This window comes from Dendrobates tinctorius, unplaced genomic scaffold (genome assembly GCF_039654945.1).
Source record: "Dendrobates tinctorius isolate UK_male_01 unplaced genomic scaffold, ASM3965494v1 ptg000009l, whole genome shotgun sequence".
In the NCBI taxonomy this organism is placed as follows: Eukaryota; Metazoa; Chordata; class Amphibia; order Anura; family Dendrobatidae; genus Dendrobates; species Dendrobates tinctorius.
In genome coordinates, this window is record NW_027361677.1 from 21,081,815 (window position 1) to 21,105,858 (window position 24,044).

Here is a 24,044-nt window from a genome sequence, read left to right on the forward strand (position 1 = left end):
CAGGACCTGCTGTATTCAGGGAACACCCCACAGGACCTGCCGAATACAGGGAACACCCCACAGGTCCTGCCGTCTACTGGGAACACCCCACAGGACCTGCCGTCTACTGGGAACACCCCACAGGACCTGCCGTCTACCCGTAACACCCCACAAGACCTGCTGTATACCCAGAACACCCTACAGGGCCTGCCGTCTATCGGGAACACCCCATAAGACCTGCTGTATACCGAGAATCCTCCACAAGACCTGCCGTATACCCAGAACAACCTACAGGGCATGCCGTCTATTGGGAACACCTCACAGGACCTGCCGTATAACAAGAACTCTCCACAAGACCTGCTGTATACCCAGAACAACCTACAGGGCATGCCGTCTATCGGGAACACCTCACAGGACCTGCCGTATAACAAGAACTCTCCACAAGACCTGCTGTATACCCAGAACACCCTACAGGGCCTGCTGTGTATCGGGAATACCTCACAGGACCTGCCATCTACCAAGAACACCCACAAGACCTGCCGTATACTGGGATCACCCCACAGGACCTGCCGTATACCGAGAACTCTCCACAAGACCAGCCATATACAGAGAACACCCCACAGGACGTGCCGTGTACCGGTAACATCCCACAGGACCTGCCGTATACCGGGAAAACCCCACAGGACCTGCCGTATACCGGGAACACCCCACAGGACCTGCCGTATACCGGGAACACCCCATAGGACCTGCCGTATACCGGGAACACCCCACAGGACCTGCCGTATACCGGGAACACCCCACAAGACCAGCCGTATACCGAGAACACCCCAGAAGACCAGCCGTATACAGAGAACACCCCACAAGACCTGCCGTATACCGAGAACTCTCCACAGCACCTGCCGTATACCGGCAACATCCCACATGACCTGCCGTATACCGGGAACACCCCACAGGACCTGCCGTATACCGGGAACACCCCACAGAACCTGCCGTATACCGGGAACACCCCACAGCACCTGCCGTATACCGGGAACACCCCACAGGACCTGCCGTATACAGAGAACACCCCACAGGACCTGCCGTGTACCGAGAACTCTCCACAGGACCTGCCGTGTACCGAGAACACCCCACAGGACCTGCCGTATACCGGGAACGCCCCACAGGACCTGCCGTGTACCGAGAACTCTCCACAGGACCTGCCGTATCCCGGGAACACCCCACAGGACCTGCCGTATCCCGGGAACACCCCACAGGACCTGCCGTATACCGGGAACACCCCACAGGACCTGCCGTATACCGGGAACACCCCACAGGACCTGCCGTATCCAGGGAACACCCCACAGGACCTGCCGTATACCGGGAACACCCCACAGGACCTGCCGTATACCGGGAACACCCCACAGTTCCTAGCATTGTTCCTTGCCATGGAAGGCATCACTTTTTTAGGATGATGCATAAAGATTGTTGGAGGCTAAATCTGCTTTTGACTATTGCACGGCCATATAACATGTGTAATATCACTGCTATGTTAGCTGCTATATCTGCTCTCCTGGCTCCGGAGGTCACCGTGTGGCCGCTACAAGGACAGAAAGAGCGGAGACTCCCCGGAGGAGGCGACTCATCTGCAGGGAGCGGCCTGCAGTGCCCGCATCCTGCCGCCAGATGGCAGTATGAACACCACAGAGGAGGAGCCTGAAGCGTCTGATGACTGAGCCCGGTACTAGCACTGGTGGCCCCGCCCCGTTTGACAACCGGAGACACCGGCACTGGGGGGACAGTGGTCACCGGGCCTGCAGGAGGACCGGGGGAAGGCCGCTCCTGGACGGAGAGGCCTCAGCGTGACGGGACATGCCGAGGTGAGAGCTGGAGGAGCTGTGTACAGCAGTGCAGACTGGAGGGATAGGGGTAATATGGGGTGTCACCCGGTAATGTGGGGTGTAATATGGGGTGTCACCCGGTAATGTGGGGTGTAATATGGGGTGTCACCCGGTAATGTGGGGTGTAATATGGGGTGTCACCCGGTAATGTGGGGTGTAATATGGGGTGTCACCCGGTAATGTGGGGTGTAATATGGGGTGTCACCCGGTAATGTGGGGTGTAATATGGGGTGTCACCCGGTAATAGGGGGTAATATGGGGTGTCACCCGGTAATGTGGGGTGTAATATGGGGTGTCACCCGGTAATGTGGGGTGTAATATGGGGTGTCACCCGGTAATGTGGGGTGTAATATGGGGTGTCACCCGGTAATGTGGGGTGTAATATGGGGTGTCACCCGGTAATAGGGGGTAATATGGGGTGTCACCCGGTAATGTGGGGTGTAATATGGGGTGTCACCCGGTAATGTGGGGTGTAATATGGAGTGTCACCCGGTAATGTGGGGTGTAATATGGGGTGTCACCCGGTAATAGGGGGTAATATGGGGTGTCACCCGGTAATGTGGGGTGTAATAGGGGGTAATATGGGGTGTCATCCGGTAATGGGTGTAATAGGTGGTAATATGTGGTGTCATCCGGTAATGTGGGGTGTAATAGGGGGTAATATGGGGTGTCATCCGGTAATGTGGGGTGTAATAGGGGGTAATATGGAGAGTCATCCGGTAATGTGGGGTGTAATAGGGGGTAATATGGAGAGTGATCCGGTAATGTGGGGTGTAATAGGGGGTAATATGGAGAGTCATCCGGTAATGTGGGGTGTAATATGGGGTGTCACCCGGTAATGTGGGGTGTAATATGGGGTGTCACCCGGTAATAGGGGGTAATATGGGGTGTCACCCGGTAATAGGGAGTAATATGGGGTGTCATCCGGTAATGGGTGTAATAGGTGGTAATATGTGGTGTCATCCGGTAATGTGGGGTGTAATAGGGGGTAATATGGGGTGTCATCCGGTAATGTGGGGTGTAATAGGGGGTAATATGGAGAGTCATCCGGTAATGTGGGGTGTAATAGGGGGTAATATGTGGTGTCATCCGGTAATGTGGGGTGTAATAGGGGGTAATATGGAGAGTCATCCGGTAATGTGGGGTGTAATAGGGGGTAATATGGAGTGTCGTCCGGTAATGTGGGGTGTAATAGGGGGTAATATGGGGTGTCATCCGGTAATGTGGGGTGTAATAGGGGGTAATATGGAGAGTCATCCGGTAATGTGGGGTGTAATAGGGGGTAATATGTGGTGTCATCCGGTAATGTGGGGTGTAATAGGGGGTAATATGGAGAGTCATCCGGTAATGTGGGGTGTAATAGGGGGTAATATGGAGAGTCATCCGGTAATGTGGGGTGTAATAGGGGGTAATATGGGGTGTCATCCGGTAATGTGGGGTGTAATAGGGGGTAATATGGAGAGTCATCCGGTAATGTGGGGTGTAATAGGGGGTAATATGGAGAGTCATCCGGTAATGTGGGGTGTAATAGGGGGTAATATGGAGTGTCATCCGGTAATGTGGGGTGTAATAGGGGGTAATATGGAGAGTCATCCGGTAATGTGGGGTGTAATAGGGGGTAATATGGAGAGTCATCCGGTAATGTAGGGTGTAATAGGGGGTAATATGGAGAGTCATCCGGTAATGTGGGGTGTAATAGGTGGTAATATGTGGTGTCATCCGGTAATGTGGGGTGTAATAGGGGGTAATATGGGGTGTCATCCGGTAATGTGGGGTGTAATAGGGGGTAATATGGAGAGTCATCCGGTAATGTGGGGTGTAATAGGGGGTAATATGTGGTGTCATCCGGTAATGTGGGGTGTAATAGGGGGTAATATGGAGAGTCATCCGGTAATGTGGGGTGTAATAGGGGGTAATATGGAGAGTCACCCGGTAATGTGGGGTGTAATAGGGGGTAATATGGAGAGTCATCCGGTAATGTGGGGTGTAATAGGGGGTAATATGGGGTGTCATCCGGTAATGTGGGGTGTAATAGGGGGTAATATGGAGAGTCATCCGGTAATGTGGGGTGTAATAGGGGGTAATATGGAGAGTCATCCGGTAATGTGGGGTGTAATAGGGGGTAATATGGAGAGTCATCCGGTAATGTGGGGTGTAATAGGGGGTAATATGGAGTGTCGTCCGGTAATGTGGGGTGTAATAGGGGGTAATATGGAGAGTCATCCGGTAATGTGGGGTGTAATAGGGGGTAATATGGAGAGTCATCCGGTAATGTGGGGTGTAATAGGGGGTAATATGGAGAGTCATCCGGTAATGTGGGGTGTAATAGGGGGTAATATGGAGAGTCATCCGGTAATGTGGGGTGTAATAGGGGGTAATATGGGGTGTCATCCGGTAATGTGGGGTGTAATAGGGGGTAATATGGAGAGTCATCCGGTAATGTGGGGTGTAATAGGGGGTAATATGGGGTGTCATCCGGTAATGTGGGGTGTAATAGGGGGTAATATGGAGAGTCATCCGGTAATGTGGGGTGTAATAGGGGGTAATATGTGGTGTCATCCGGTAATGTGGGGTGTAATAGGGGGTAATATGGAGAGTCATCCGGTAATGTGGGGTGTAATAGGGGGTAATATGGAGAGTCACCCGGTAATGTGGGGTGTAATAGGGGGTAATATGGAGTGTCATCCGGTAATGTGGGGTGTAATAGGGGGTAATATGGAGTGTCATCCGGTAATGTGGGGTGTAATAGGGGGTAATATGGAGTGTCGTCCGGTAATATGGGGTGTAATGGGGGGTAATATGGGGTGTCGTCCGGTAATATGGGGTGTAATGGGGGGTAATATGGGGTGTCACCCGGTAATGTGGGGTGTAATAGGGGGTAATATGGGGTGTCATCCGGTAATGTGGGGTGTAATAGGTGGTAATATGTGGTGTCATCCGGTAATGTGGGGTGTAATAGGGGGTAATATGGGGTGTCATCCTGTAATGTGGGGTGTAATAGGGGGTAATATGGGGTGTCATCCGGTAATGTGGGGTGTAATAGGGGGTAATATGGAGAGTCACCCGGTAATGTGGCGTGTAATAGGGGGTAATATGGAGTGTCATCCGGTAATGTGGGGTGTAATAGGGGGTAATATGGAGAGTCACCCGGTAATGTGGGGTGTAATAGGGGGTAATATGGAGAGTCACCCGGTAATGTGGCGTGTAATAGGGGGTAATATGGAGTGTCATCCGGTAATGTGGGGTGTAATAGGGGGTAATATGGAGTGTCATCCGGTTATGTGGGGTGTAATAGGGGGTAATATGGGGTGTCGTCCGGTAATGTGGGGTGTAATATGGAGTGTCATCCGGTAATGTGGGGTGTCATCCGGTAATGTGGCGTGTAATAGGGGGTAATATGGAGTGTCACCCGATAATGTGGCGTGTAATATGGGGTGTCATCCGGTAATGTGGGGTGTAATATGGGGTGTCACCCGGTAATGTGGGGTGTAATAGGGGGTAATATGGGGTGTCATCCGGTAATGTGGGGTGTAATAGGGGGTAATATGGGGTGTCATCCGGTAATGTGGGGTGTAATAGGGGGTAATATGGAGAGTCACCCGGTAATGTGGGGTGTAATATGGGGTGTCATCCGGTAATGTGGGGTGTAATAGGGGGTAATATGGGGTGTCATCCGGTAATGTGGGGTGTAATAGGGGGTAATATGGGGTGTCATCCGGTAATGTGGGGTGTAATAGGGGGTAATATGGAGAGTCACCCGGTAATGTGGCGTGTAATAGGGGGTAATATGGGGTGTCATCCGGTAATGTGGGGTGTAATAGGGGGTAATATGGAGTGTCACCCGGTAATGTGGCGTTTAATAGGGGGTAATATGGAGTGTCGTCCGGTAATGTGGGGTGTAATAGGGGGTAATATGGAGTGTCATCCGGTAATGTGGGGTGTAATAGGGGGTAATATGGAGTGTCATCCGGTAATGTGGGGTGTAATAGGGGGTAATATGGAGAGTCACCCGGTAATGTGGGGTGTAATAGGGGGTAATATGGAGTGTCATCCGGTAATGTGGGGTGTAATAGGGGGTAATATGGAGTGTCATCCGGTTATGTGGGGTGTAATAGGGGGTAATATGGGGTGTCGTCCGGTAATGTGGGGTGTAATATGGAGTGTCATCCGGTAATGTGTGGTGTCATCCGGTAATGTGGCGTGTAATAGGGGGTAATATGGAGTGTCACCCGGTAATGTGGGGTGTAATATGGGGTGTCATCCGGTAATGTGGGGTGTAATATGGGGTGTCATCCGGTAATGTGGGGTGTAATATGGGGTGTCATCCGGTAATGTGGGGTGTAATATGGAGTGTCATCCGGTAATGTGGGGTGTCATCCGGTAATGTGGCGTGTAATAGGGGGTAATATGGAGTGTCACCCGGTAATGTGGCGTGTAATATGGGGTGTCATCCGGTAATGTGGGGTGTAATATGGGGTGTCATCCGGTAATGTGGGGTGTAATAGGGGGTAATATGGGGTGTCATCCGGTAATGTGGGGTGTAATAGGGGGTAATATGGGGTGTCATCCGGTAATGTGGGGTGTAATAGGGGGTAATATGGAGAGTCACCCGGTAATGTGTGGTGTAATATGGGGTGTCATCCGGTAATGTGGGGTGTAATAGGGGGTAATATGGGGTGTCATCCGGTAATGTGGGGTGTAATAGGGGGTAATATGGGGTGTCATCCGGTAATGTGGGGTGTAATAGGGGGTAATATGGAGAGTCACCCGGTAATGTGGCGTGTAATAGGGGGTAATATGGGGTGTCATCCGGTAATGTGGGGTGTAATAGGGGGTAATATGGAGTGTCACCCGGTAATGTGGCGTTTAATAGGGGGTAATATGGAGTGTCGTCCGGTAATGTGGGGTGTAATAGGGGGTAATATGGAGTGTCATCCGGTAATGTGGGGTGTAATAGGGGGTAATATGGAGAGTCACCCGGTAATGTGGGGTGTAATAGGGGGTAATATGGAGAGTCACCCGGTAATGTGGCGTGTAATAGGGGGTAATATGGAGTGTCATCCGGTTATGTGGGGTGTAATAGGGGGTAATATGGGGTGTCGTCCGGTAATGTGGGGTGTAATATGGAGTGTCATCCGGTAATGTGGGGTGTCATCCGGTAATGTGGAGTGTAATAGGGGGTAATATGGAGTGTCACCCGGTAATGTGGGGTGTAATATGGGGTGTCATCCGGTAATGTGGGGTGTAATATGGGGTGTCATCCGGTAATGTGGGGTGTAATAGGGGGTAATATGGGGTGTCATCCGGTAATGTGGGGTGTAATATGGGGTAATATGGGGTGTCATCCGGTAATGTGGGGTGTAATAGGGGGTAATATGGGGTGTCACCCGGTAATGTGGGGTGTAATAGGGGGTAATATGGGGTGTCATCCGGTAATGGGTGTAATAGGTGGTAATATGTGGTGTCATCTGGTAATGTGGGGTGTAATAGGGGGTAATGTGGGGTGTAATAGGGGGTAATATGGGGTGTCACCCGGTAATATGGGGTGTAATAGGGGGTAATATGGGGTGTCATCCGGTAATGTGGGGTGTAATAGGGGGTAATATGGGGTGTCATCTGGTAATGTGGGGTGTAATAGGGGGTAATATGGAGTGTCACCCGGTAATGTGGCGTTTAATAGGGGCTAATATGGAGTGTCGTCCGGTAATGTGGGGTGTAATAGGGGGTAATATGGAGTGTCATCCGGTAATGTGGGGTGTAATAGGGGGTAATATGGAGAGTCACCCGGTAATGTGGGGTGTAATAGGGGGTAATATGGAGAGTCACCCGGTAATGTGGCGTGTAATAGGGGGTAATATGGAGTGTCATCCGGTAATGTGGGGTGTAATAGGGGGTAATATGGAGTGTCATCCGGTAATGTGGGGTGTAATAGGGGGTAATATGGAGTGTCACCCGGTAATGTGGCGTTTAATAGGGGGTAATATGGAGTGTCGTCCGGTAATGTGGGGTGTAATAGGGGGTAATATGGAGTGTCATCCGGTAATGTGGGGTGTAATAGGGGGTAATATGGAGTGTCACCCGGTAATGTGGCGTTTAATAGGGGGTAATATGGAGTGTCATCCGGTAATGTGGGGTTGTAATAGGGGGTAATATGGAGTGTCATCCGGTAATGTGGGGTGTAATAGGGGGTAATATGGAGAGTCATCCGGTAATGTGGGGTGTAATAGGGGGTAATATGGAGTGTCACCCGGTAATGTGGCGTTTAATAGGGGGTAATATGGAGTGTCGTCCGGTAATGTGGGGTTTAATAGGGGGTAATATGGAGAGTCATCCGGTAATGTGGGGTGTAATAGGGGGTAATATGGAGTGTCACCCGGTAATGTGGCGTTTAATAGGGGGTAATATGGAGTGTCGTCCGGTAATGTGGGGTGTAATAGGGGGTAATATGGAGTGTCATCCGGTAATGTGGGGTGTAATAGAGGGTAATATGGAGTGTCACCCGGTAATGTGGGGTGTAATAGGGGGTAATGTGGGGTGTCATCCGGTAATGTGGGGTGTAATATGGGGTGTCATCCGGTAATGTGGCGTGTAATAGGGGGTAAAATGGGGTGTCATCCGGTAATGTGGGGTGTAATAGGGGGTAATATGGGGTGTCATCCGGTAATGTGGGGTGTAATAGGGGGTAATATGGGGTGTCATCCGGTAATGTGGGGTGTAATAGGGGGTAATATGGGGTGTCATCCGGTAATGTGGGGTGTAATAGGGGGTAATATGGGGTGTCACCCGGTAATGTGGGGTGTAATAGGGGGTAATATGGGGTGTCATCCGGTAATGGGTGTAATAGGTGGTAATATGTGGTGTCATCTGGTAATGTGGGGTGTAATAGGGGGTAATGTGGGGTGTAATAGGGGGTAATATGGGGTGTCACACGGTAATGTGGGGTGTAATAGGGGGTAATATGGGGTGTCATCCGGTAATGTGGGGTGTAATAGGGGGTAATGTGGGGTGTAATAGGGGGTAATGTGGGGTGTAATAGGGGGTAATATGGGGTGTCATCCGGTAATGGGTGTAATAGGTGGTAATATGTGGTGTCATCTGGTAATGTGGGGTGTAATAGGGGGTAATGTGGGGTGTCACCCGGTAATGTGGGGTGTAATAGGGGGTAATATGGGGTGTCATCCGGTAATGTGGGGTGTAATAGGGGGTAATATGGGGTGTCACCCGGTAATGTGGGGTGTAATAGGGGGTAATATGGGGTGTCATCCGGTAATGGGTGTAATAGGTGGTAATATGTGGTGTCATCTGGTAATGTGGGGTGTAATAGGGGGTAATATGGGGTGTCATCCGGTAATGTGGGGTGTAATAGGGGGTAATATGGGGTGTCATCCGGTAATGTGGGGTGTAATAGGGGGTAATGTGGGGTGTAATAGGGGGTAATATGAGGTGTCATCCGGTAATGTGGGGTGTAATAGGGGGTAATATGGGGTGTCATGTGGTAATGTGGGGTGTAATAGGGGGTAATATGGGGTGTCATCCGGTAATGTGGGGTGTAATAGGGGGTAATATGGGGTGTCATCCGGTAATATGGGGTGTCATCCGGTAATGTGGGGTGTAATAGGGTGTAATATGGGGTGTCATCCGGTAATGTGGCATGTAATAGGGGGTAATATGGGGTGTCATCCGGTAATGTGGGGTGTAATATGGGGTGTCACCTGGTAATGTGGCGTGTAATGTTGGGTAATATGGAGTGTCATCCGGTAATGTGGCGTGTAATAGGGGGTAATATGGGGTGTCATCCGGTAATGTGGGGTGTATTAGGGGGTAATATGGAGTGTCACCTGGTAATATGGGGTGCCATCCGGTAATGTGGGGTGTAATAGGGGGTAATATGGGGTGTCATCCGGTAATGTGGGGTGTAATAGGGGGTAATATGGGGTGTCACCCGGTAATGTGGGGTGTAATAGGGGGTAATATGGGGTGTCATCCGGTAATGGGTGTAATAGGTGGTAATATGTGGTGTCATCTGGTAATGTGGGGTGTAATAGGGGGTAATATGGGGTGTCACCCGGTAATATGGGGTGTAATAGGGGGTAATATGGGGTGTCATCCGGTAATGTGGGGTGTAATAGGGGGTAATATGGGGTGTCATCTGGTAATGTGGGGTGTAATAGGGGGTAATATGGGGTGTCATCCGGTAATGTGGGGTGTAATAGGGGGTAATATGGGGTGTCATCCGGTAATGTGGGGTGTAATAGGGGGTAATATGGGGTGTCACCCGGTAATGTGGGGTGTAATAGGGGGTAATATGAGGTGTCATCCGGTAATATGGGGTGTCATCCGGTAATGTGGGGTGTAATAGGGTGTAATATGGGGTGTCATCCGGTAATGTGGCATGTAATAGGGGGTAATATGGGGTGTCATCCGGTAATGTGGGGTGTAATAGGGTGTAATATGGGGTGTCACCTGGTAATGTGGCGTGTAATGTGGGGTAATATGGGGTGTCATCCGGTAATGTGGGGTGTAGTAGGGGGTAATATGGAGTGTCATCCGGTAATGTGGTGTGTAATAGGGGGTAATATGGGGTGTCATCCGGTAATGTGGGGTGTATTAGGGGGTAATATGGAGTGTCACCTGGTAATGTGGGGTGTAATAGGGGGTAAAATGGAGTGTCATCCGGTAATGTGGGGTGTAATATGGAGTGTCATCCGGTAATGTGGGGTGTAATAGGGGGTAATATGAGGTGTCATCCGGTAATATGGGGTGTCATCCGGTAATGTGGGGTGTAATAGGGTGTAATATGGGGTGTCATCCGGTAATGTGGCATGTAATAGGGGGTAATATGGGGTGTCATCCGGTAATGTGGGGTGTAATAGGGTGTAATATGGGGTGTCACCTGGTAATGTGGCGTGTAATGTGGGGTAATATGGGGTGTCATCCGGTAATGTGGGGTGTAGTAGGGGGTAATATGGAGTGTCATCCGGTAATGTGGTGTGTAATAGGGGGTAATATGGGGTGTCATCCGGTAATGTGGGGTGTATTAGGGGGTAATATGGAGTGTCACCTGGTAATGTGGGGTGTAATAGGGGGTAAAATGGAGTGTCATCCGGTAATGTGGGATGTAATTTGGAGTGTCATCCGGTAATGTGGGGTGTAATAGGGGGTAATATGGAGTGTCACCCGGTAATGTGGGGTGTCATCCGGTAATGTGGCGTGTAATAGGGGGTAATATGGAGTGTCACCCGGTAATGTGGCGTGTAATATGGGGTGTCATCCGGTAATGTGGGGTGTAATAGGGGGTAATATGGGGTGTCATCCGGTAATGTGGCGTGTAATAGGGGGTTATGTGGCGTGTATTAGGGGGTAATATGGAGTGTCATCCGGTAATGTGGGGTGTAATAGGGGGTAATATGGGGTGTCATCCGGTAATGTGGCGTGTAATAGGGGGTAATATGGGGTGTCACCCGGTAATGTGGGGTGTAATAGCAGGGCTGTGGAGTCGGTAAGCCAAACCTGCGACTCCGACTCCTCAATTTCCCTTACACCGACTCCGACTCCACGACTCCGACTCCCACACATATTGCTTATATTTAAGTGAAAAATTTATTGTAGTACAATGTGAACCTCAGACATTTAATCATTTTTATGATCCAATAATCAAGATATTTAGATAGAACAGAATATATATTGTGTACTACCCGGTTTTCATTCTTTTTGGTACAGATACGATATGGATAGACAGATATGGATAAATGGATAGATAGAGCAGATTTCTAATCTGCTTTTGCTATTGAAAACATTATCTATGAGCTCAAAAACCTTTCAGGTGATGCAGTTTTTTAAAAAGATGATCAACTTTTGCAGCTGAAAAACGTATCCTCAAAAAACGCAGGAAAAACGCTGTGTGTGAATGTAGCCTTAGATCAGGAATAGAACAGCCATTTATAGGACATTTCATAACTTTCCCAAACTCCTATGACAAAAAATATTCAGCACATCCTGCATTGAACTACTGTGCCCAATTTATTATATATTTTAGGAGTCGGAGTCGGTCCATTTTATACCGACTCCAACTCCGACTCCACCAAAATGAGCTCCGACTCCGACTCCACAGCCCTGTGTAATAGGGGGTAATGTGGGGTGTCATCCGGTAATGTGGGGTGTAATAGGGGTTAATATGGGGTGTCACCCGGTAATGTGGGGTGTAGTAGGGGGTAATATGGGGTGTCATCCAGTAATGTGGCGTGTAATTGGGGGTAATATGGGGTGTCATCCGGTAATGTGGGGTGTCATCCGGTAATGTGGGTTGTAATATGGAGTGTCATCCGGTAATGTGGCGTGTAATAGGGGGTAATATGGGGTGTCATCCGGTAATGTGGGTTGTAATATGGAGTGTCATCCGGTAATGTGGCGTGTAATAGGGGGTAATATGGGGTGTCATCCGGTAATGTGGCGTGTAATAGGGTGATATAGGGGGTAATATGGGGTGTCACTCGGTAATATAGGGGGTAATATGGAGTGTCATCCGGTAATATAGGGGGTAATACGGAGTGTCATCTGGTAGTATAGGGTGATATAGGGGGTAATATGGAGTGTCATCCGGTGATATAGGGGGTAATATGGAGTGTCATCTGGTGATATAGGGGGTAATATGGAGTGTCATCCGGTGATATAGGGGGTAATATGGAGTGTCATCCGGTGATATAGGGGGTAATGTGGGGTGTAATAAAGTGATATAGGGGGTAATATGGAGTGTCAGCCGGTAGTATGGGTTGATATAGGGGCTAATATGGGGTGTCATCCGGTGGTATGGGTTGATATAGGGGCTAATATGGGGTGTCATCCAGTAATATGGGGTAATAAAGGAGTAATGGGGTATAATATGGGGTGTTATTGGGTAATTAGGGTGACATGGGTAATACGGGGTGTTATAGGATAATTGGTGACATGGAATAATATAGAGTGATCTATGAGGTAATATAGGTTGTAATATTGGGTGTTACAGGGTAATATAGGGTGACATGGGTAATATGTGGTGTCATAGAATAATACAGGGCCACATCGATAATATGGGGTGTCATGGTGTAATATAGTGTGACATGGGTAACGGGGTAATATGAGGTGAATAGTTAATATGGGGTATCATGGAGTAATATGGGATATCTTGGGGTAATCTGGAGTGTTGGGATGTAAGAGGGTAATATGGGGTGTGATATGGTGTGTATTGGGGTAATATAGTGTGTTATTGGGTAGTCTAGGATGTCAGGGTGTCTTTGAGTAAGATGGGGTGTTATTGTGTAATCTGGGGTGTATAGGGGTAGCCTGGGGTGTGAGGGTATAATATGGGGTGTTATTGGGTAATCTAGGATGTCAGGGGTAACATGGGGTGTTATTGTGTAATATGGGGTGTTATTGAGTAATATGGGGTGTCAGGGTGTAATCAGGGGTCCCCATGCTGCCAGTGGCAGTCGCTTTGCCCCCGGTATACCCTGCATTATATATAAGGACACTTTTCTTACTATTTATAAACAATATAACAGTTTAGAATCAGATTGTAACTAATTGAATTGGTTATAAATTTCCTGAAACCGACAGAATCCACAATTTTCAAGTTTACGCTTGTTCGAGTCCAGGATGATGCCATTTTTTCTGGACTCTTGGTTACTGGGATGAGGTTAATTAATAATAAAATCTTATACTCGTCAGTACCGCAGCCCCCCCCGCATGATCTCCTCGCTTCTTCTGCCGGTCACATGGGAGCAGTTCATGTTATTGACATCCATGGCGTGCACCATGTGAGGCCTAGTGAGCGCCGGATGACGCAACATATGGTGGAAACGAACAGAAGACCGGGCGGGGAGCTGCGGTAGCGAATCACCCGGCATAACTCCATTAATGGACCATGGGGCCAATTCATCCCCCGCCCGGTGATTTTTGGCTTGCAGCCAAATTTATTAACAAGCAGGGAGTCTTGCAAAAAAAATGTCAGTATTTGCAACAGTTTTACTCCCAATTCTCAGGAAAAAACTGCTTGATGAATCGGGTGAAAAGAATAAAAGAAAGTTGTTAAACCTTTCATCCTAGACCTATGTACATAAAACTGGAAAACCCCTATACGGGGATGTCCGAGATGTTTCATAAACGGTAAAAAACAGAAGTAAATGTGATGAAATAATAATAAAAAGTCCCCAACCATTAACAGTTCCACACCGCTACAATGATCCCTGCCGATCAGTGCCAGCAATGACATCACATACAGCTTGAGGCCAGTGATTGGCTGCAGCGGTCGAGTGGATGTATGTCTTGGAACCATCAGAGTGGCGGTTTGTAAAGTTTTTTTTTTTTCTCTTTATTACAATTTCTGATATTAGTACACTTTTTTTAAAAAAATTTGGATATCCTCTTTTAATCTTCCTCTTTTCATCCCCATTACTGAGGAAGGTGCGTCGTCCCAGCTGCTGCAGAACCTCAACAGCCTTAGTAGTTGAGCTTCGAGTATGGGGACGCTGAACGATTGTGGATGCTATTCTCCTTTGCCAATGTATTTATTTCAGATATTACTAGGATTATGTACATTACCCAGCAGAAGGGGCTGTAGACTATTGACCCTATAAGATGTATGTCCTGCCTGGGGTATATATGGTGTTGGTCCTGTCTTGCAGTGTGACTGGATATGGAATACAATGACAAGCTGGCCCGGTTCCGTCAGGGTCATCTTAACCCTTTCAATAAACCAAAAGAAGAGGAAAATCCCCGGGAGGACAGAGAGCAGGAGCCATCCAAGGGTTTGTATTTTAGGAATGCTATATCAATGAGAGCCTGACCATCTAAGCAAGCATAGCCCGTCCTTCAGGATGGGGGACGCACCTAACACTCGGTGCGGGTCCAGGGTTCGTCTGTAGTGATGCCGCTCCATAGGTGTCTCAGACAGCAAATATCGAGGGAAATTCACCGAGCTAAGCTAAATGCACAATTTGTACAAAAAAAACTCACAATTAATGGTTTTGATGCATTTTTCGTCTTGTACGGAAAAAAACGTAGTGTTTTACAATAACAGCAGAATGAATGAGAATTCTAAAAAGTCATTCACATGGTGCTTTTTTTTCCCCTTGTGTCCTTCCCCCACCCCCCATAGGTCTGACACCTTCTAGGGGTCACCAATTTTGTCGCCCCCCCCCACCACCACCATAGGTCTGACACCTTCTAGGGGTTGCCAATTTTGTCCCCCCATAGGTCTGACACCTTCTAGGGGTTACCAATTTTGTCTCCCTCATAAGTCTGACACCTTTCCTCCTCTTTTTTTCAGAGTCTCCACCAGGATCTCCTCTGTGTGTATCAGAATTCCAGTACCCGGAGCGAGTGATGGATTTGGGCGTCTCCGAAGATCACTTCTCCCGGCCGGTGGTGAGCAGGGGGCACCTTACGTTCTGCAAGGGTACACCGTTTTAAAGCTTGTATGTATATATAAGACTAGTACACACAACAGGAACAGTACCTGTCTTCCTTTTCGGATTAAAGGGTCTTTTTCTGGCGTCCGACATCCAGCAGTTGAGACAGGCGATTGAGGAGTGTAAACAGGTGATCCTGGAGCTGCCCGAACAGTCGGACAAGCAGAAGGATGCAGTGGTCAGACTCATTCATCTCCGACTCAAGCTGCAAGAGCTGAAGGTAAGCCGTCGTTTTGCTGCTCCTTTTCTACAGCTACATGGAAGTTTCTCACCCAGTTACACTGCTAGAGCCCGCTGGTGGACACGTACACTCTGGATGTGGCCACAGCTAGATGCACGCCTTGGCATCTGTCCACCTAAATGACCCATTGTAAAAAAAAAAGAAAAAGAAAAACTTGTGTATCTAGCCTAAAGGCCCCGTTACACGCGTCAATGTCCCAGTGATCCCACCAATGATCCGACGTGGATGGGATCGCTGGGACATAGTTAGCTGATCGCTGGTGAGCTGTCACATAGACAGACCCACCAGCAATCAGGACCAGCGTGCACGCTGGTTTCCAAGGTAAACAGCGGGTAACTAAGAGCCACGCGGCACTTAGATACCCGCTGTTTACATTGGAAACCAGCTCCCAGCGTCGCTGATCGTTGCTCTCCCGCTGCCACACGCAGCGATGCGCGCTGGCCAGCGGGAGACCAACGATCAAAAAATGGCCCAGGACATTCGAGCGCGATCAGCGATACCCAGCAGGAGGGCCGGTTGCTGATACATGTCACACACAGCGATGTTGCTGGTGAGATCGCTGTGGTGTCACAAAATCAGCGATCCCGCTTGCGATCTCGCTGTGTGAGACGGGGCCTTATGACACTAAAAATAATTTTAGACAAGAAAACAATACCATAATAAAAAATGCTACGTGTGAACAATCTCTCAAAGTCTGCCTTCTCGGCTCCACTATTCACTTTTTTTTTTATATATTCGCCAGGACCCGCACGAGGATGAGCCGAATATGCGCATTATATTAGAACATCGATTCTACAAGGAGAAAAGTAAAAGCGTAAAACAAGTGTGTGACAAGTGCAGCACGTTTATATGGGGCCTGATCCAGACCTGGTACACGTGTACAGGTGAGGGAGAATGCGAGGCCACAGTTTATAGGATGCCATATTTTCTTTTTTTTTGTATTCATTAAAGGTAAATTCACAGCAATGTTTTGTCCATGTCATGCACACATCGGGGTCACTGATCTTGGTGGCTCTGCTTCAGACAAACTAAATCTGAATGACCCACTTTTACCATTAGGGGAGGCGGACCCCGTACTACTTTATCATGGGGTTTCTGTGTGTGACAGTTTGCAATATACGCCCCCTAGTGGTGCCTGGAAGCAGCTAGAATTTTATAATTTGACCTACTTCGATCAAAAAAGCCGAACAATCGGAGTCCACATATTTGCACAGTTGTTTTTTTTATACTGAATTTTCTAGAAAACAATCCATTACGATTGCACTAGAGAGTCTGGCTCTTGGCGAACCTGAGATTGTGACGGTGGGTCCTCCCGCCCGCTGTCCCAGTAGTGATGGTGGGTATTCCCCCCGCTGTCCCAGTAGTGATGGCTGGTCCTCTCCCCCGCTGTCCCAGTAGTGATGGAGGGTCCTCTCCCTCGCTGTCCCATTACTGATGGCGGGTCCTCCCCCCCACTGTCCCAGTAGTGATGGCGGGTCCTCCCCCCACTGTCCTAGTAGTGACGGGGTTTCCTCCCCCCGCTGTCCCAGTAGAGACGGCGGGTCCTCCCCCGCTGTCCCAGTAGTGATGGCGGGTCCTCTCCCCCGCTGTCCCAGTAGTGACGGCGGGTCCTCCCCCCCACTGTCCTAGTAGTGACAGGGTTTCCTCCTCCCGCTGTCCCAGTAGAGACGGCGGGTCCTCCCCCGCTGTCCCAGTAGTGACGTGGATCCTCCCCCGCTGTCCCAGTAGTGACGGCGGATCCTCCCCTACTGTCCCAGTAGTGACGGTGGGTCCTCCCCCCGCTGCTCCAGTAGTCAGCGTATCATAGAAAATAATACCATTTGTTATGGCAGATGTCAGGAGTCCAAAGAATCAGGCATATTGGATTCAACACACTGATCTTTTTAAGATAAGCTCACCCCAGTGAGGACACAAGCTTGCGCTACCAAACTGAGCATGCATGTGTGTGATGGGGCTCCACTAATAGCTTTCTAAGGTTTATGGTGACCCCTGCAGGAAGAATAATAGCCTTATAAAGTCTGAAACAGCTGTGACCAGGAATTGATGCTCGTCGGGCATTTTTCTAGGGTCGTCCATTATTTGTATGATCTTAGACATGACCTAGAGCCTTCATCTTAGAACCACGTGGGGAACTGGCTGTATCTTCTAGTATGCACATCTCGGCCAGCGTTCACACTCTCCTCTTTTGCAGGTTGTTACTATCGCTGTCATAGCAAATGTCTGAACCTCATTACCAAACCTTGTGTCAGATCACAAGTCAGTCATCAGTCCGAGTACGAGTTAACCATTTGCCCAGAAACGGGACTGGACAGTCAGGATTACCGCTGTGCCGAGTGCAGGGCGCCCATCTCGCTGAGTAAGTACAGGTCCATCACAAAGCCAAAAATGTCCCAGAGCCCCAATCTCACAGTCACTGGGGGTCCCGGTATGAATAGAACCGCCAGCGGTCAGCAAGTTATCCCCTGTCCTCACGATACAGGATGACTTCTTATTTGTGGAATAACCCTTTAAAGGGCCAGACTCCGCAGCATTAAACACAGATTTTTTTCGCATGCACATGTATTTCTCCGTACACTACACCCAACACATGTAATCCGCAATGACGGAGAAGAATTGTTCTGTTAGGCCTGATGGATTATAATTCCTCTGGTCGTTACTTGCCAACAGATCAGCGACAGTTTAACAACCGAAGAACATTCCGTGTGTGCAGAACGACCCTAACATTGCTGATCAAAAAATTCTCGGCAGCACATGTCCTGTTTACACGGGACAATGTGCTGCCGATAATGACTTTTTTTTTTTTTTTTTTTTTTAAAGCCGAAGGCACGGTGTATGACATGGGAGTTCTATGAATTGTCATCTCCTGTCTCCCCTGTCTCGCACTATTTTGCACACTTACACACTAAGCAATCATCTGTACGACAGCTGCCTAAAAAGACATGCAGACGAGGGTCTGCAGAGCTCGCACTTTATTTCTATAGGAGTGGATAAATGGCTGCCAGACAGATTTGGCACCACTCTTCCCCTGGATTCCAAGTTATGCTTCTTGGCTATGTAAGTGTTAGGGTTTTATGAATGGCACTGCAGCTTCTTCAGCACCTCTTCGTTCTGTGCAGTATAATGGACACCAGGCCCGCTGTAAACATCAGTTTTCTGGCATTTACTTTTGTCTGATGTTCTTGTTACAGGGACCGTCCCCAGCGAGGCCCGGCAGTGCGATTACACGGGGCAGTATTACTGCAGCAATTGCCACTGGAATGATCTGGCCGTCATCCCAGCCCGAGTTATTCACAACTGGGACTTTGAACCACGCAAGGTAGGCATGGATCGTATCTCTAGCACATCACCGCTTGGATCAATCATCATCCCATTATTAAGAAAAAAAAAAAAAGGCAAAAGATGCCATAGATGATAGTGTATGCCACTAAATTCTGGGGATTCTCTAGGGATAGACCCAAAATAACAAGACATCCCTGGGGGTCTGACTGATGTCTGTTGTGACCACCAGCGATCCTGACCCCCAACGAGCAGGGAACAATATTTGACCGCTGTAATCTGCTTTCTCCACAAGGACCCATACACAATAAACCGAGCGGACGCCGGCCACTCTATTCAAGGGAATAACTGGTTATTCTGGGAATAACCCTTTCAGTACCATCAGCTTTTAGCTGCATAGTCCTCAGCATAACTTGAAAGTGAGAAATTAAGAATACCGTTGGGCCTTTATTTATTGGCGGTCCTTGACATTCAGGAGAGTCTGAACCCATTGGTGGGATCTGCTGATAATCTTATGTGTATGGGGGGGGGGGTGAATAACCCAATTTTCTCCCAACCAGAGATTTCAGGAAGAAGTGAAATGGGCCATGATGGACGGTAGCATATCTGATCTATAGTACCTGCGATCTCCACCTCAGGTGTCCCGCTGCAGCATGCGCTACCTGGCCCTGATGGTGGGACGTCCAGTGCTGAGGCTGCGGGAAATTAACCCTTTGCTGTTTAACTACGTGGAAGAGCTGGTAGAAATTCGGGTAAGACCTGAGTAGACCCGTAATACTTTCCGCTATGTCCAGGCTTACATTATGGATCAATAGTAATTTTGAGGAAATTATTGCCGTATTTTCCTGTTGTTTTTTTTTTTTGTTTTTTTTTATGCACAATTCTTTTTATATGAATTTGGATCAATAGTAATTTGCAGAATATCTCTTTCTGGTAATTGGTCACTTTTTTATTTTTTTATTTCTGCCATCTTGTCCCCTGCGTAGAAGCTACGTCAGGATATCCTCCTCATGAAGCCGTACTTCATCACTTGCAAAGAAGCGATGGAGGCAAGATTGCTGCTACAGGTCAGGATGTCATTTACGGTAACGTTTTACTGTGGGATTTTATTTTTTTTTTCTATTTATTGCCATCGTCTTCTTACAGCTCCAGGATCGGCAGCATTTTGTGGAGAACGATGACATGTATTCCTTGCAGGATCTTCTGGATGTCAGCAGCGGACGGCTGGGCGCCTCCCTCACGGACATACACACCATGTTTGCAAAGCACATTAAGCTGGACTGTGAGGTGGGATGTTAATGGTGGTCTTATATGCACATGGTTCTCTATTCTTACCTATGGAAGTTATGGAAACAAATGATTGAGCGGCAACTTGCCGCTCAGCCTCTGCGTCATACAGCTAGCGATGGTGGGGGTCCCAGTAGTCGGACCTGTACCAACATTTGTCATCTATCCTGTGGGTAGATGAAAGTGCTGGCAGGAAATTTGGTTAAAGACTTATGTACACCTTCGTAAGGATTTTTTTATCATTCATTTGCTCCCTGAATGTTAAAAGTTTACGCAAAATTCCAAATAGGGTTTATTACAAAATGTACCATTTTGCTGCTGCAGATGTTTGCTAGTCCTGTATCTAACCGAGCGACCTGCAAAAATGCTACAAATCTGTTAGTTTGTGGTTCTGGCGGTTCTCTCTTCTCTCAGTGTTAGAGATGGCAGTAGGGAGGGGGAAAATCTCCACAGTGTTCAGAGGAGAGAAAGTATGTTCAGTCTTAGGGAGGGCAAAGAAAATGGGTATTAGTAAAAGAGGAAAGCACATGATAGACGATGTACAGATTATATGAGCTAATGAAGATAGCATAGAAACTAGATATACACAGATTTCACATCCATCCTATATTACTGGGAGAAATACAGATCTCACATCCTACCTATGTTACTGGGAAAGACACACAGATCTCACATCCAGCTTATATTACTAGGAGAGACACACAGAGCTCACATCCAGCCTATGTAACTAGGAGAGACACACAGAGCACACATCCAGCCTATATAACTGGGAGAGAGAGACAGAGCTTGCATCCAGTCTATATTACTGGGAGTGACACACAGAGCACACATCCAGCTTATATTATTGGGAGAGACACACACAGAGCTCACATCCAGCCTATATTACTGGGAGTGACACACAGACCTCACATCCAGCCTATATTACTAGGAGAGACACACAGCTCACATCCAGCCTATATTACTAGGAGAGACACACAGCTCACATCCAGCCTATATTACTGGGAGTGACACACAGAGCTCACATCCAGCCTATATTACTGGGAAAGATGCACAGAGCTCACATCCAGCCTGCATTACTGAGAGAGACACAAACCTCACATCCAGCCTATATTACTGGAAGAAACAGAGATATCACATGCAGCCTATATTACTGGGACAGACACAGACATCACATCCAGCCTTTATTACTGGGAGAGACAGACTTCACATCCAGCCTATATTCCTGGGAGAGACAAAACCTCACATCTAGCTTATATTACTGGGAGAAGACACACAGATCTCACATCCAGCTTTTATTACTGGGAGAGATACAGATCTCAGATCCAGCCTGTATTACTGGTAGAGACACGGACTTCGCATCAGGTCTATATTACTGGAAGAGACACACAGAACTGACATCCAGCCTATATTACTGGGAGAGACGCACAGATCTGTAATCCAGCCTGTATTACTGGTAGAGACACGGACCTCACATCCAGCCTATATTACTGGAAGAAACATATGATCTCACATCCAAACTATATTACTTGGAGAGAAACTCATTAGAAATAAATCTGGAACTTGGTTGAGATGCAAACTACATATCAAGGGGCTGAAAAGTAATGAAAGAATGAAGATTGCAGACTAAAACTAAGTGCAATTTTATTAACTAAATGTAACCACTAACATGTGAAAATCATTTGTTTCATGTCAAAGTTGTCCATAGCCTTTAAAGTCAACCTGTCAACTTACACTGGGCGAATATTCATTTTTAGTATGGATTGGATGCTGCAGTGTTGGTTGCCTGACATTGTATTGCATGGTAATACCTAGTATAAGTGTCTAATTTATAAGTCACCCCTGGGACCCCCACCTAACACGAAAATGGGGTCCTGTGTCTCCAGTTTCAATGGACCAGTGGTCAAGCTGCTACAATCAAAGTCTATATGACTGATAGAGATGGTTGAAGCCTCCCAAGTGAAATGATCACCGATCCTGTGGACAGGTGATAAGTTGTTGTTCTGGCATAGCTCCTTTAATGGTGGGAAGGCTCTAGAGAAGCCACATGTGGCCTGTAAAGCTGCTTCTGTAGTCAGTCAGTACAGACAGGGTAGTAATATAAATCAGCTTGTTACCTTGGACCTTGGGGGTCCTTCCTTAGGGCCCCTGTAAGGGTGGGTGTTGGGTGGGTCTTTAGCAAGCCTGGCTATTGCAAAGCATAAGGGTGTGTACACACGTTGCGGATTCTTCTGCGGAATTGTCTGAATCCGCAGGTCAAAAGACCTACGGTTTATCTGTGGATTAGCCTGCGGTTCGACACCTGTCATGGAGCAGGTGCCAAACCGCTGCGGAATCTGCACAAAGTGACATGCTGCGGATTTGAAACCGCAGCAAATCCGTGCGGAGAATTCCGCACCGTGGGCACTACGGTTTTCATTTTACATAGATTAAAAGGGTACTGTACAACGCAGCAGAAACTGCTGCGGTTCCCAGGGGCAATTCCGCTGTGGATCCGCAGCACAATCTGCAACGTGTGCACACACCCTAGGAGACCAGTTTGTCGGTGCCCTGGGGCCGGTGTAGGTAAAGGTCTTGTCATGTTCATGATGTGAACTTTACATTTGCAGCGCTGTCAGGCTAAGGGCTTCGTGTGTGAACTGTGCAAGGAAGGAGACATTTTATTCCCATTTGACAGCCACACATCTGTGTGCCAGGACTGTGCCGCCGTCTTCCACAGGTGAGATCCTTTCTATGTCTCTGCATTATTTTTACATTAAACACCCAGAGAAATATTTTCTTTTACGTCCTTTTTGATCCAGATTTAGGATCAAGTCACCATATTTAGTCCCCATAGGTTTCGGTCTGCGCAGCCGCTCGTGTAACTTCGCCTTCTGATATCAATGTCTGCACAGTCCCTGTGACTATATTTTATGTAGAAGTGACTTTTATATTCTGTATTTTTATTTTTTTCTTGCTGAATTTTCTTTTTACAGGGATTGCTATTATGACAACTCAACAAGCTGCCCACGCTGTATGAGGCTGAATCTCCGGAAACAGACGCAGGAGCCTGGAGAGGATAAATGGCAGCAGTGAGAGAGAGACCCTCACGCTTGGGACAACTATGTACAGACAGAGGGACGCTTGTACAGACAGAAGTGGCACAAAACATTGAAAAGAACCATCTTTGCACCACTGGATAAGAAGATGCTAAAATGAGACATTCCAGACTTATAGACAGCGACCATTTCTGCAGAGATGTCTTTATAATTCCTGTATACAGGCGTTACTTGTGGGGAGGGTTGATTTATAGGACTCGGTCCTATGATTTCTGCTTCTTGCTCTTCCCTGCAGGCACTGCCATGGACAACGCAGGTTTATTACTACCCTACATATTTTTCCATCTTACTGTATATAAAATGTACAGCCTCTGGCATCTCTAATAAGAATTTTCAGTGCCTCGCTAAGACTCTTCTCAACTAAGGTGCTGGGGTATTTTTCTTTTCCTATCCTGCATTTTAATTTTGCAAGTTTTAAAAAGCCCTATGGGTTTGTGCAGAAAGGGTTAATGCTGTGAACCGCCGCTCTTCGCACCATTGGATTTTGGGGAGGAAAGGGGGGCAAAAAAAACATGAAAAAATTCATGTCAGGGGGTCCGTATTTTACCGTATGGTGTTAATAGACCAGTTTAGTAAAACAGCAGGAGGTCTGGATATTATATCTGGAATATGAGGAGTTGTATGCTGGCCTGATCGTGGCGAGTATTAGATACTCATTTTATCCTTAAACCACTCAATCACTGCTAGACAAGTGGAATTTAAAAAAAAAAAAAATCAAAAAAGATCCATAACGGGGGAGGGGGAGCCAGAGGAACATTATTATTTATTAAGAGAATTATTGCTATTTATCCCCTTGTATATTAAAAAAAAAAATGATTTTGTCAATAAAATTGATGCTACTCAA

The 24,044-nt window shown here is 47.8% G+C and overlaps 1 protein-coding gene and 1 long non-coding RNA gene across 2 annotated transcripts in view; one reads left to right on the top strand and one right to left on the bottom strand.

Annotated features, from left to right (window-relative positions):
- Positions 1 to 24,044, bottom strand: part of LOC141097004 (uncharacterized) — a 58,636-nt gene that overhangs the window by 30,365 nt on the left and 4,227 nt on the right. The window lies entirely within an intron of this gene.
- On the top strand, positions 1,600 to 24,044 carry DEF8 (differentially expressed in FDCP 8 homolog). Its single transcript, XM_073583927.1, has 12 exons — positions 1,600 to 1,835; positions 14,516 to 14,638; positions 15,160 to 15,257; positions 15,372 to 15,521; positions 16,285 to 16,426; positions 17,734 to 17,898; positions 18,731 to 18,858; positions 19,457 to 19,570; positions 19,805 to 19,885; positions 19,965 to 20,105; positions 22,712 to 22,821; positions 23,078 to 24,044. The coding sequence occupies exons 2-12, from the start codon at positions 14,527 to 14,529 to the stop codon at positions 23,175 to 23,177; spliced, it is 1,341 nt and encodes a 446-aa protein (XP_073440028.1). The 5' UTR covers positions 1,600 to 1,835; positions 14,516 to 14,526; the 3' UTR covers positions 23,178 to 24,044.

Coding starts and splice junctions, on each gene's coding strand:
- DEF8 (XM_073583927.1), top strand. CDS start 14,527: ATGGAATACAATGACAAGCTGGCCCGGTTCCGTCAGGGTCATCTTAAC. Junction 14,639..15,159: donor AGAGCAGGAGCCATCCAAGG/GTTTGTATTTTA, acceptor TCTTTTTTTCAG/AGTCTCCACCAGGATCTCCT. Junction 18,859..19,456: donor GGGACTTTGAACCACGCAAG/GTAGGCATGGAT, acceptor TCTCCACCTCAG/GTGTCCCGCTGCAGCATGCG.